The sequence below is a fragment of the Phallusia mammillata genome, chromosome 6 (genome assembly GCF_965637545.1).
Source record: "Phallusia mammillata chromosome 6, kaPhaMamm4.hap1.1, whole genome shotgun sequence".
In the NCBI taxonomy this organism is placed as follows: Eukaryota; Metazoa; Chordata; class Ascidiacea; order Phlebobranchia; family Ascidiidae; genus Phallusia; species Phallusia mammillata.
In genome coordinates this window covers 24,554,355-24,568,355 of record NC_137257.1, presented here as the reverse complement: position 1 = coordinate 24,568,355, position 14,001 = coordinate 24,554,355, and the positions used below count along the sequence as shown (strand labels likewise).

General features: G+C 35.6%; 1 protein-coding gene across 1 annotated transcript; it reads right to left on the bottom strand.

The window, feature by feature from the left end:
* Positions 1–459: 459 nt before the first annotated feature.
* On the bottom strand, positions 460–12,729 carry LOC145233210 (NACHT, LRR and PYD domains-containing protein 1b allele 4-like). Its single transcript, XM_080097889.1, has 13 exons — positions 12,006–12,729; positions 10,583–10,616; positions 10,354–10,407; positions 9,777–9,958; positions 9,266–9,326; positions 9,051–9,146; positions 8,281–8,334; positions 6,082–7,386; positions 3,071–3,142; positions 2,146–2,381; positions 1,833–1,994; positions 1,524–1,682; positions 460–1,362 (listed from the first exon to the last, which is right to left on the bottom strand). The coding sequence occupies exons 1-13, from the start codon at positions 12,057–12,059 to the stop codon at positions 1,309–1,311; spliced, it is 2,523 nt and encodes an 840-aa protein (XP_079954015.1). The 5' UTR covers positions 12,060–12,729; the 3' UTR covers positions 460–1,308.
* Between the last annotated feature and the right edge of the window lie 1,272 nt (positions 12,730–14,001).

Genomic DNA, 14,001 nt, shown 5'->3' with positions numbered 1-14,001 from the left:
ACAAACACAGTTACCTTAACAATAGTCTTGTTTAAATGTGTTTTCAAAAAGATATAATTCTTAGTTGTAACCGTTTACTTAAGGTAGTCGCATTATTTTAGTTTACTTGCGGAGATTGAAGAAATGAACAGTTTTTCAAACCCAGAAACATGGTCACATCTCTTTGCTAAATGTGACAAATTGCGTTTTTTGTTTAGCATTCTGAAATACCTTACAAAAGTTATAAGATCAACGATCAACAAAAAACGGCAACTAAATATTTTACTTCCTTTTCCATCCATGTTCAAGTTTTAGCAGTCAACTGGTGATTTAATAAATAACAATAATATTTCTATTATTGGTAATTAACGTGAAATGGAGTGAATTGGATTACTCTGGTAACGACGTCATCAGAAAATTTTGCCAACTTTTCGTTTTTAGTGATATTTTAGGAAATAAAATTCTGCTCGTAATTAATTTGGTTTATAAAACTTATTTGCTTAAACATAATTTAACGCTTGTTTCAAAAAATCCTGTTTATTAAGGCCCGTTTACACTATGCGTATCGCGCTCGCTCAGACCTGCGTAAGTTTGTTTGTTTCATTTTTTCTGTCTGGTCTTGCGCTTGACTGATTTCGGGCGCTCAAGTCTCGTAGAAATGAGCCAGCGATCGCCTGCCGAGCGTTTGTCTGCGTATCAAGCTGCTTGAACCTGCGCAAACGGTTGGTGTTATCGCTGTGTGCGGGTTTGTGAATTGAAAAAGTTGGCTCATTTGCCAAAAATAAATGATGACACGCTATTTGCCTTCAATTTAAGTATTTATTACATGGTTATGATTGCATGTTATGTTTTATTGTGTTTAAATATTGTAATTAAGTGCATTTAAAATGTACATTTACCCTAGCACAGCGGACTACATGTCATAGAAACATGAAAATGAGATAAACATGCCACCAATCTATACAACAACATCCAGAACAATCCTGTATGATTACCAAGATGCAAAATCATGTTTACTAACAAAATATGATTTAATTTAGAATGATACAAAGCTTTTTCGATCTAAAATAAGCAACAATAAATTTATGTTGTGATTTATAATCATCGACAGTGGCTGTGATCTAAAAAAGACGTCTAGTATATTATTTAGTAAGCTTAGGTACGCACCGATAATCGCAGTGTAAACGGAAGGGGTCGCAAGGTAAGGTTAGGTTAGGCGCCGCTAAGCATAGTGTAAACGGGCCTTTAGAACAAACATCGCAGATACGAAAAAACAACACAGTTGTCGAAGTAAGAAAATAGCTTTCAGTTTAAATTTCATCGTTTCTGTCAGAATGAGTAAAACGATCCATCTTCCCTCCACAATCCGATGATAGTTAAAACCTAAAAACAACAATAAAAACATTTAGCAAAAATATTTCTAAACAACTTTAAATAAAATTCCGAAATGTAGAGAGAGTTGTGACGTCATTATGTTTACGTCACTATTATTTTTAACAGGATTAATAAAAAGTTTAGTTAAAAATCAGAACAGGCAATCTTACGGGAAGTTTGAGTCTTTGGAGTTCTCCGCGTAAAATCCGTTTCCCATCATCAGAAATCCCGCAATCATACAGCCACAACTCCCGCACATTGTTTAAACAATCACAAATAAATCCGACTCCATCATCTCCGAACTCGTTGACACTAAGACTAAGATCCATCTGCGCAAGATTTGATGATTATTTGTTGCAAAAATTTAATTGACAAAAACTGATTTCTATGATTGAAATGTCACATGACCAGTGACGTAATTGTGACATTACTTTATTTCACTTTACTTTCGGGTTTTTATTATCATTAAAAAATCTTACCGGCATTTGGAGGTTTTTGATTTCTTCACACAAAACTTTTAAACCAGCCGCAGAAATTCCGCATTTCATCAGCCACAACATCCGCACATTTTTTAAACAATCACAAATAACTCGGACTTCGTCATCTCCGAACTCGTTGTCACTCAGATCAAGAAATTCCATCTGCGCAAGATTTGATGATTATTTGTTGCAAAAAATTAATTTACAAAAATGATTTCTATGATTGAAATGTCACATGACCAGTGACGTAATTGCGTTACAAATTTACCTGTTTAAGTTTTTGTAAAACAATGAGTAAATATTCAAGACAAACCTTATGTTTAAGATTCGAGATTCCTTTACAAATCATCTCCAGTGATTCTAAGTTTAGGTTGCAGTTGTTAAGACTCAGCCACTCAACACGTCGATCCAGTTTAGGGAGGATCTGACCCAAGGCGTGAGCTGTACTGGATGTGATGGGTATGACGTTGAAATTGAACTTCACAGGAAGAAACTTCGCAAGGAAATCCTTCTCATCATCTGAGCATTCTTGTAGGGCACTCAGCAGATCTAACAAAAAAGTTGCAGACACATTAAAATGTCCAGTAGAGAACGTGCAACTGCATTTATAGTTGTAGATATAACACTTAAAGAGTTCTTGCACTGCTTAGAATTACGACTAAAATACACAACTGGAATTTATTCGTACCATATTTTTTTCACATATGCGTGCCTTTTACTGCAAAAAATAGTTTAAAGCAAACGTTAGCTTACCTGGTTATTGGCTACAATTTTTCCCCAAGGTTTCAGGCAATAATAACTATTAAGGTGGAAAATGTAAAGAAAATTGCGAGAGAAAATGAAACGCGCCCAACCTCTGCAACTCGTGAACTAATACTGATCAGAAAATTTACTGTTTGAGCAAATGTTCTTTAAAAACAATCTTGTATTTGTGACGTAATACAACCTTTGTTGCACTTTGTTATATCACATTTGCCAGTTATCACAGTAATGTTTACACTTTACAGCAATTCTTACTTACACTTTTTGAAACTAATTTACTTTCGTGTTTTAACAGTTTAAAGAAAATAAAAGCTATCGTTCATGTGAAACGTTTTTGTGCAGCATTACAATCCAAATGTAAACCTGGATTGCGGACAGAATCGCGAATTCGGGCTTCTACGACCATGCTTACGTGTTGACCCAAATGGAGTCAAAAATAACACACAAAAGCAACAAAATTTAAAATGTGTCCTTACCTATCAGTTGATGCCGATCTATGCCACGTTTCATGAATTCGGTGAGCTCAGTGCAAAACTTTTTAGACTTGCCTAAAATAACAAAGAATTGTTTCAGTTTGGAAAAAAATCTAGTATAAGGCGATTATTAACAGTGGTGCGTGTATCTGTAGACATATTTTTAAAATTTAATGCATTTCAAGAACGGAATCAAAAGTGCGCAGAAATGTGCACGCTACATGGGCGGATATGTTTCGAAAATGTGCGCAAATGTTTTATTGCCAAAATGTACAGGCGACAATGTGCGCACTTTTATCGAAAATGTCCACATGCTAAATGTAAGACTTGCATTTATTGTCGCTCACTTCTCGTCCAAGTTCCAAACTTCTAGGGTTCTTTTTTCTATACTAGGTACAGCCATGGGCGTCGATTCCCGGGGTGGCGGCCTCCCAACTAAAAATCTCTGGAGTGGCAGCCATTATAAAATAGTTCTGCTGCCACCCCAGAAATTACCTGGCCCTATTTATATGCGTACATTACAGATATGTGTTCTTTTTAGTCAAATGAGCTCTTTCGAATGGTCGGTATATTTCGAGCATGTAAAAAGCAAGTTACGCGAAATTCCTTTTGTTTTTAAACAACGCATGGGGAAAACCCATTTTGCCGTACTCGCTTCAGTGATTTTCGTCAAGTTTGCTGCTCCAGAGCAAGTCTGAACAAGACGTAAGAATGGCATATTTCACGTTTTTCTGTGTTCTGGATGTTGCGTTTTCTGCGTTATGTTAACTTTTGAACCACACTACTTCCGATAAATAACGCTACCCAGCACGATATACACTCTTCCCGCCACTAACCAGTACATTGCTGTGATTACATCGCTAACGCATTGAGACATCAAAACTACAAAACTAGATTGACGACTTGTGATGTGACTTTCACAGTTGTTACGTCCAAGTCAAGCAAGATTGGGTACAGAGCATTATACGTGTTTATACCCTGTCAATATCCGCGAAATGCCATCTACAAACCTTAACGTGTATCGTAGTGTGGTTTGATCACATAAGGAACTGACCAAATTTTGCCACCCCACGAAAGAAAATTTATGCTAAAAAATCGACGCCTATGGGTACAGCTGGTACGATTTTGCTAACTTTTTATGCATTTACTGCCGCTAAATTCTCGCAGCTGTGTCCTGTACTTTTTATGCCACTTTGTCATGATGCACTATTTTGTTGCGCCAAGGTGTACGTGAATAAAATACATTTTCTGCAAGGAAGGGAGCCGATATTAGATACTCTAAGAGGAAAATTTCATTTCCAACGTATACTTCCGCTACACGATATGGCAGAAAAAAGCAGAATGCTGCATGAAAATGTTTGAGTTGCCCTGGACTAAATGCCTATTAGCGGGACAACAGAAGGCATGTACATGTAGCTAAAATAGGTTAGTGGTAGAGATGTATAAAACATTAGATTTGCCGAATTTATTCGGCCAAATCGGCCATTTTTGCGAAAATTCAGTTTTGGCCGAATAATTAATTGCAATTCGGCAAAACCGAATAAGTAAAAAAAACACAAATTCAAAGCGTAAAACGTGTCTTTTTTGTTTCATAAAGTACCACACAATCTTTCCAACTACGCCATAACTTAAATCGGGAAAACTATTATGAATTTTAAAACATTATCGTTTTTTTCCACTCCAGACAAAAATCAGTAGTCTATTGGCAGGCTGACAGAAACAACCATGGTCAAGACAACCCTACACCCACAAAACTAAAATGCAGTGTTTCATACCGGAACGGAACAAAACCAAATAACGTTATTCGTTCTGAGCAAATTATTTATTTCGTTATTTCGCTCTGGACCGATATTTTCATTTCGTTCCGGTCTGACCGAAATAAATTTATAACGGTATTTTTCGGTATTTCGGTCTTAATAAAAGAACATATCTTTGTGGTCTTTACAACTATTAAGCGAAAAAAGAAAGAAAGTTGCAACGCACAAGAATTATTGTGGGTAGTTGTTATGTCAGATAACATTTGTCAATGATGGCAAAAGGAGCTCCAACTTTTATTATAGCTTAACGGAGCGAAATTTTCAGCAATTGTTTGATGTCAAATGTCCAGAACGCAATACCGGAATAAAAAATAACGGTATTTCGTTCCCTTCCGGTATTTTGAATATCTTGTATTATTTGTGTATTTGAGCCTAAAATTATTTTTTTCGTTCCGGTATAACGTTCCGTTCCGGTATGAAACATTGCTAAAATGATAATAAAACACAACTATTCTGTTGTGTAGCACCACTATTTGTCTGGTAGAAACACTTCTGTTTTCATATCAAACGCGTAGCTTAAGACTTCGCGTCTCGCCGGTGGATTCGGATATTCGGTTTCGGCCGACCCCAAATTAATCAGATTCGGTACATCTCTAGTCAGTGGATCCTCGTACATACAGTAACATAAAAAAAAAACTTGTCAAACGAATTTTATATGGCGGTTGATGCTAAAATATGAATCAATTGTAAATGTATATATTGGAAATCTGCATTAGCGAGATGTAGCAAAAGCAATAAAAGGTTATTTTAGAGGTGCGACCTTACGTAAAAAAGTTTAAGAAACACTGGTTTAAACTTGAGGACCTGAGCCTTTAACCGGAATCTGTGCGGGGACCAGTGGGCCAGGATCGCTCGCCAAACCAAAGTTGTAAGCGGGCTTAAAATTGAGGCCCGAACCCTCAACTTGAGTAAAAAAATTAAGCTCGTTTTATGCAAACTGAAACCTAAACCTGTCCCATTAACAACTTCCATCTCCGAGAAATCTCCACGCAGAAAATTCAACAAATAGCTTGAGGATCAGACCATAACCTTACAGAGTTGTTCACTTATTGGAACAGCAGTATCCTGAAGGTTCACTATTTGTTGCATGTGTTAGTAAATGATTTTTTGCTCGTACTTGTTGTTTGTGGTCCCACTCAAGTAACTGCCTGTACACCTACGAGCCCCACCTTGTTAATAAACGAATATTTTACTTACCTTGTTTGTGGTCACCTCCAAGCAAAAGTCCACACATGAAGCGCCGAACCATTGACCAGTGACTTTTGTAGACCACCTCGTGAACGATGTTGTTGAACTCTGAATCAGGCATTTTCATGCTGATGTACATGGCGGCAAACACTTCCTGCAACGACTGATGTATGAAGTAGAATGTTGCATTAATGTCTCCTTCGAAAAGGGGTTTCCATGAAGCAACCTTGATGACGAAATCTTGTACATTCACAGCTTTCAAGCCAGTCTTTTCCACATCGTCATTTGTAAATACAACAGTTTGGCGACTCATTCCGTCGTAAGCCATTCCACCAAGTGGTTGGACAAGTGCGGGAAATTTTAAACCTTTTTTGTGAACTGAGTTTTCTAACTTGCGTAGAAATTGCAAGAACACTTCGGTTATTGTGATAAGTTGATCGACATTGCCTTTTAAACCAGCGTAAACCACCAATTGTAACAGCAATGGGTTGTGACAAAGTTCAAGTAATTGTGGAGCATTAGAGTTTAATGTTTTCCACAAATGGTCTGCTCGACTCCCGGCGAATGTAAAAAATAGCTCTCGCATACCATCTGTTGGAAGATCTCCAACAACAACGGTGACTTTTGGGCGCAGCGACAATGGAATGTAAAGAATTGCATGAGGCCGAGATGTGATAATGAGCAGGGATTGGCCAAACAAATTCTTGCAGCAGAGACTCGCTACAAGCTGCTGAATCGGCAAAGGAGTGTTATACGATACATTCGGTGGGTTTTCGTTGCTTAGAGCCCACGGCGATTGATCATAGCCATCTAGGACAATAACGCACTTCTTTTGGTTTTTCTTTATCCATTCAAAGGCATTATCTCTAGTTGTCTGGTCTGCATCTTTGAAGGGAAAATCAATGAGTAGCTGCTGAGGAGTGAGAACCAAATTATGACCCAAGTCCATGAATCTTAGAAATATCACAAAGAAATTAGTAAATTTTGCCAATCTTTTGGCCAACGTGGTTTTTCCACAACCTGGGGGGCCAATTAGAGCCAGAAAACCCACGCTAATCATGGTAGATAGCAAATTGTTAAAGTCTATAACTTTTAAAGTTTTAAACTTCTCGGATTCTTTTCTTCGTGTGGATGGATGAAAAGGCTCACTGATGGGTGGTTCCTCTATTTCAAAGATGTCACTTTCAGCCAATCTCTGACAAACTTCAGGAATTTCTGACTCATCTGCAGTCAATCCATGTAAAACTGAATTTGATTCAAGTTTTTCCAACTGATGTTTTTGAATTGCGTCTGCTGCTTCTTTTAAACTTTTATCTGAAACCACAATAAAACCAAGTTAGTAAACCGTATTGGAAATAAATCAACTGTTCACATTTTGTACACACTGTTACCCGTATTGAAATGACTGTATGTTGGGATATTTTTTTGGGAATTGGGACTGATTGCTAAACATCTGTGTTTTATAAAAAAAATGTCATACTTTTAGCACCTTACTTGCACAAGATTCATCTTTAAACTCGAATCTAATACAATTTCTTTGACAAATATAAAATGAGTTTGTTTTTGAAAAAGAACAGTAACAATGCACAATTGCAAATTAGTAGAGGGTGTAGAACTATGGACCTTTATTATATTAAATTTAACCTACACAAAATCGACATCAGTTTGCTTGGATGACTTAAATGTTACTTTTAGGTTGCATATAACAAAGTGTTCACTTTTGTTGATAACGTAGGATGTGAAAGAAAGTAGTGATGGGACGGGTACCCGGTACTCGGTACTCGGTATCGATGGTATCGAACGATTTCAGTGGTATCGATACTCGTACTCGGTATCGAAATATTTTGTCTTAGTTTTCGATACCAACGTGCGAGTACCGAAGGCAGATTTACACTATAAGAACACTGAAAACTTTGTGCCAATATATGCTTTGGACAGTACAAATTTGGGAAAAAGTTCCGCCAGGTTACGTATTTTTTTCGCTATCGTATGGAGATTACTTTTTTCTGCATGTGTGTGTGCACGCCTGTACGCCGACCATGACAGATAAATTAGCAGGTGATACACAACTAAGTACAACACTGCACTTAAGTACTCGGTAATCGTACTCGGTACTCGGTATCGAAGGTATATACATGTGGTACTCGTACTCGTACTCGGTACTCGCTTCAAAACCTGGTATCGTCCCATCACTAAAAGAAAGGTTACCTGAACAAGATGCAGTGGGTTGACCTGATGTTTGGTTGCTGGATGCAAAATTGTCTGCAAAATAAAATTGTTTTTAATAAACAAACAACATGACCAATAACAATATTCTGGTTTAAACACATTTTTAAAGGCTTGCATAAGGTGAAGTGTACCTTGGAATTTCTAAACAATTGGTTAGTATTATTATCTATGGGTTCCCAAACTTGCATTTGTAAATTCCAAATAGTATTAATATGGTGCGTTTATATTTAAATGAAGAACAAGTTTGTAAAAATGATTCAACCAAATTTAAAACCACATGAATTTACATTGTTCAAAAAATTAGTTGTTTAATGTTAATAGGCTTTAATGTTATATCAAATGTTAACATGTAAATATAATGTTAATATTAATGTTAATAAAGAAGAAAGGGTAGAACACGCTATACCTCTGACAATTTTAAAATGAGGTCCATATATTGTCGGATTTTATGAGAAGTCATCTTCCGCATTTTATCAATTTTAGGTACCTGTTTTTGTCATTGAATGACTGATAAACACTTTTTTAACACGGTCATGCACTTTAGCAAGTATGGGCATCTTTATAATTTGACATTTTGAGTAAAAAATTTAGTGACATTGGGCAAAAACTTATGAGAATCACCTTAGGCTAAATAACTAGCATGTGGGCAGATTTTAAAAGTGTGAAATGTTCTATCTTGTTTCAGGCATTAAATTATAGAAAAGACAGGACTGGTAATCTGTTCCAATATCATAAACACACATGCTTACTTGTAATATTAACGTTCCCTTGAACTCCAACTACAGAACCACCTGCAACCGTTGCTCCTCCCATGTTTATCCTTTGACTGTTTACAGCACTTTGGTCTAAGTAAACAATAAAATAACTATTCAATATAGTTGTATTGGTGATTGGATTTAGTTTATCTGTGTAAACAATGATGTTACATAAACTATTCCTTTCGTAAATTTCACACCTTCATTACCTGGCTTGGCTGCTAGTAGTTGAGCAATGGTTTGTGTACCAACAGTAGAGGTTTTTTCTCCCTGATAATAACAAATACAATTTAAATGTAAAAATATCTTCCCCCTTAGTGTAAGGCGATCATAATGGCATAAATCTTTAAGCTTAAAGTGACTCTGTTCCAGTGCTTCTCAGTCTTTGACACACAGTGGCACCCCCAAAGTCATTCTCAGGACCTGTGGCCCCCTGCTCACAGAAAAGAAGACCATACACTCCACAAGCTTAAAGTTAAAGTGTAAAGTACAAAATGGAATGTTTTAACAAACAAGTTTTTTCAATCCTTATACATTTGGAAATTGTTGTGTTGTGCACAAAGAAAAAAAATGGATTACAGGTATTTGCATTTCTTTCTTTTAAGTTTCTGTTGAGTTTGTTGCTCCCCGAAATACAGCTTGTAGAACAAAAACTGTAATCTATATGTGTGCTGTTTATATGATATTTTATGTGATATATCTGTGCTGGTTATATGATACCTGAGACAAGGAAGGAAGCAACATCATGGTGGAATCAGATGTACTTGCAGCTTTTGGTGGTTTAGGTTTAGACTGGACATCCGAAACACTTGATGTGGATGTGTTTGTGGAGCTTTCTGGCACTGATGATAAAGTGAGGTCATTAAGGTCAACTGGAGGATCTTTTTTCAGGTTCAAGGCATCTGTAAATGGAATCATTATTTACAAATGAGAAAAAACACTTTATTAAATCTCTTGCACTGTAGAGAAGCTGTTTAACATGCATAAAAGTCCTAAACAAGCTGTTAACAATGTGTTGGGTACAGTTTTCCATCTGTCCCCTTTGTGAGCTAGCATACATGGGCCAAAAAAGTTTAGCAGTGAAGAATAAACCAAAATATGTTTTGTAACAAATTTCTTCAATAAAATGAAAATTACAAAATTTATTTTGTTTTAGTACTATCAAGAATATTTCCTGGAACACATTTTTGTTATATCTCTGTCGACTAAATACCACCAGCACCTTCCTAACATTATTTAGGTAATCCCCCAACAAACATTAAGTGCTATGAAACAAAAAGTGGAAGGATTAACAAACCTGATGTCTTTTGTCTCTTCTTGGGAGGTGATCTATCTGACATTGTGAACGTTTCTAGCAAACAAACAGAGTATTTATCTATTGGCCAAGTAAATATGCAAAATGTGTTGACAAAATTGCAACAGATATTAACTCAAATATCAGTTGTTAGCCCAATAATAGTGCAGATACATATAATCACAAGAAGGTGGATTTTCTTAAAACATATACCATCTAAAGTATGTATTACCTTGTACTTCCAAATTGTCTTTCTTTGTGTCTTTCTAAAACAAGAATAAATAAACAATAACTTTTGTGCAAAAAATGCTTTTGATTAAGCAGCATGTTGACAATTTAAAATTAAATTTAAAATTAAGCCAACAATGCGAACAAACAGGTACCACAAGCATCATAATATAGATTATGACATCATAAACACTTAAGACTGATCTCCTCGCTGTGCAGCTCAATCTGTGCAGTGAGCCAGAAATTAATCTGGGCGTTTGGGCGCTATTAGATGGTAAATACATGATATAAACCGGCCGTTGGTGAAATAAGATTCTGCGATGCGACCGTCCTAGCAAAATGGTTGAGCACTAAGGTTTGCACTAAGGTTTTATTTTCTTTTTTTGACGTTATAAAGAGCACCATTCGCATTGTTTGTAAGCAGAAAAACAACAAAGTTTTGCTGGCAGCAAAAGCATATACTTTTTCTTTCTCATGTTTGTGTACAGATGCTAAAAATTCAATGGGTTTTTATAGTAAATACTAAAAATTGCCGAAATTAAAGCAATCATGAAATAAATTGCTTGTATTATTATGTCAGAATTTAATAAAATGACAAACAGTGAATGTTGCCACTACGTTTGAACAAAAACTAATTATGACCCACCAAACAAATTGGGTTAAAAACGAAGGATGTAACTTTGGGGTTCGACCAAAGGCTGAAGAATATCATAGCTCGGCCGTTATAAAAAGGTTAAGAACCACTGCTGTAGGATGTTATTGTATGCAACTATTGGCATTGATTTTTTTAAGTTCCTCACACTATTATTCAATTATATCTTCTATGATAACACTCTTGTTAATGTGTCATAGTGTGCGAAATAACTATCCTAGCCTTTTGTGATTGATTTACTGATACAATTTAACTTCGTAGATTCAGTGTGGTGAAGAAACCAGGTTTCATTCTCTGAACAAATAATCTAAGCAAATATTATTTTACTTTTTAATTTAGAAATGTATGGCCCTCAGCATTATCGTAACTGTAAGTTATGGCCTGTTGTGATAAACAGTTGTATGACCCTGCTCTAGAAGGTATTTAGTTGTTTTATCAAACTTTTTATGTATTCTTTTGATTGATTTGCATACACCCAACTGAAAATCAGGAGAAAATAAAACCCATTGAATGCTGTGACTTTGTTTTCTCTTAAAAAAGTCTCATTGGGCAACATATAAAGCTAAAAATAATTATGTTTTGACCTAACGATAAGTTTGTTGTGATACACTGTATTCCTTAAATGCATTTTAATGCACTAGCTACAAAATGATATTTTGTCGCAGAATGCTGCAAGGGAATTTCATATTTAGTCTTCGCTAACAAAACCAAAATAATTCAATTTTGTGCAGAATAAATAGAGAGATTTTTGTGCAGAAAACAAAAATCTCCTAACCTCTTTTTGATCATCACTAGTTTGAATGCCAACTTCTGTGGTATTCCACTCCATCAGATGCAAATGACAAGTTTGGCAGATCTAGGTTACCCCACATCTGCTGATTTGAATAATGAAAAAGTTTTTATTTAGTTTAAAACAACAGACAGAAAATACATGAAGCTAAACACAAAAACAACAGTTTTAAGAATGTATTTCCTACAAATTCGTCACAAAAAACCATAGCATGACCTGGTAAACAGAAAAGGTCATTGTACCGCACAAAAATAAACAAACTCAAATGTCATTAATTTGGTGGCTGTAAGAACTATGACCATTTAGTTGATTTTTCCGTAACCAATTGTGTACAAAAAAGGCAAAAATGATTCAATCAACAGCTAATAAACAGAATTTTAAATGCAAGTAGTTTTTCATTGCAAGCCAAACATTGCAAAATTTAAAGGTGATGTGATGATTGTTTTAGTTGACATGGTACATCACATACCAGTAATAAAAAACTGAAATTTTAGGCTGAAGTGTACTGAGATAATTTTACCCATGCTTTAGTTAGTCTGTTGTCAAAACTTTGGTTTTGTTTTATTTCATTTAGGTTATAGGTTTAGTATAAGCGAATTAAAAATAATACGAAGCGGTAAGCCATGCAGTTTAAACTTTTTCACCCATCTACGCTAAGCATACTTTAGCAGTTAACATCCATCTATTACATATTTTCATTGGTAAATAAACATTTTGATGTACTGTCCTGGTGGATTTCTTTTTAATATTTTTAAAACATGTTTGTCTTAACCTTATAGTAGACTTTCTGGTCCGGTTTTATTTTAGTTGCAAAAAACAAATTTGATATTCCGAAATCCTGCGTTTTACAATTTAGACGTTAAACTAACCCTAAAATATTTTGTAAAAAACAAAGATCCTTCGGCCCCACCTAACATTTTAGTGGAACCGAAAACACCAAAGCGGAATTAAAAGTTTCAACTAAAAGTGCTTTTACAATTGCACCACCTGGGGAATCCCCACATGGTGCTCGTAGTTCGTATATTTTAAGCATTAAAATTTTAGCTGGGAGAAAATACCCTCGAAGCAGTAGTTCTCAACTGGTGGTCGATGATGACTTTTTGGGTGGTCCACTAAAATTGGTCATCAACTAGAGATAATTGCATAATACATGTCAATACAGTACCAAAATGTTAGCTGTTGGTAATTGTATCTCATTAAAATTGTTTTTAAAGAATTATGTGTCAAGCCCAAATGGTTGTTGCGAATGCTTACTTCAATCTTGATCAAAATTGAAATGGTCCAGGATGTTATTTTTACTAGGCTGGTGGTCCATGACCTGAAACGAGTTGATAACCACTGCCCTAAAGTACGAACGTGATGGTAAAATACATACTTGTAAATTAAGGTAGTCGGGTCAGACAAAAACAATTCTTCTCCTGTAAAAACAACAAATTTGAAATTCCAAAACCTCAAAGTGCAAAACAATTACTGAAAATTTCTGTTGTGGAAGACGTACAACTGGTTCACAACCACACTGCATTATAATGGTTTCTCGGGTTGTTAGCTAGCCTATGTTACGAAAAGCACATAGTCAAAACGTACACGTTTCTGGACTTGTATTTCTTCGCACGTTGCGTAAACCAAGTTCAAACACCAAACGAAGGTTAAATATTTGAAACTGTCCAAGCATGACATACTTTTTTTTAATCAAACTTTTATCTTTATTTGAATTTTTGCATTAGATGTAAACGATGGGCAGCAAAATGCGCCATGGTTTATAAAGGATGAAATATGAGCAGCAGGAATGGTAATTATTGCTGTTGCGGCAAATGTTTTGTTTGGACACAACAGTTGAAGTTTTGTTAATATCAGATTCTGTTTCATAATGTAGTGATTCTGTGCAAGTTGATGAAAAACCCAGTTATGGAACACAAATAGGCATTTTCACATTTTTAGGAAGACATGGACGTAAAACAACTACTTTTAGGCAACTCTATTC

What these genes read in the sequence shown, in the direction of transcription:
- LOC145233210 (XM_080097889.1), bottom strand. Translation starts at nt 12,059, where the DNA reads ATGGAGTGGAATACCACAGAAGTTGGCATTCAAACTAGTGATGATCAA. An exon ending in CTAGTGATGATCAAAAAGAG is followed by an intron (nt 10,617 to 12,005) that starts GTTAGGAGATTT and finishes TTCTTGTTTTAG; the next exon opens with AAAGACACAAAGAAAGACAA. An exon ending in TGGAGGTGACCACAAACAAG is followed by an intron (nt 3,143 to 6,081) that starts GTAAGTAAAATA and finishes TTGTTATTTTAG; the next exon opens with GCAAGTCTAAAAAGTTTTGC.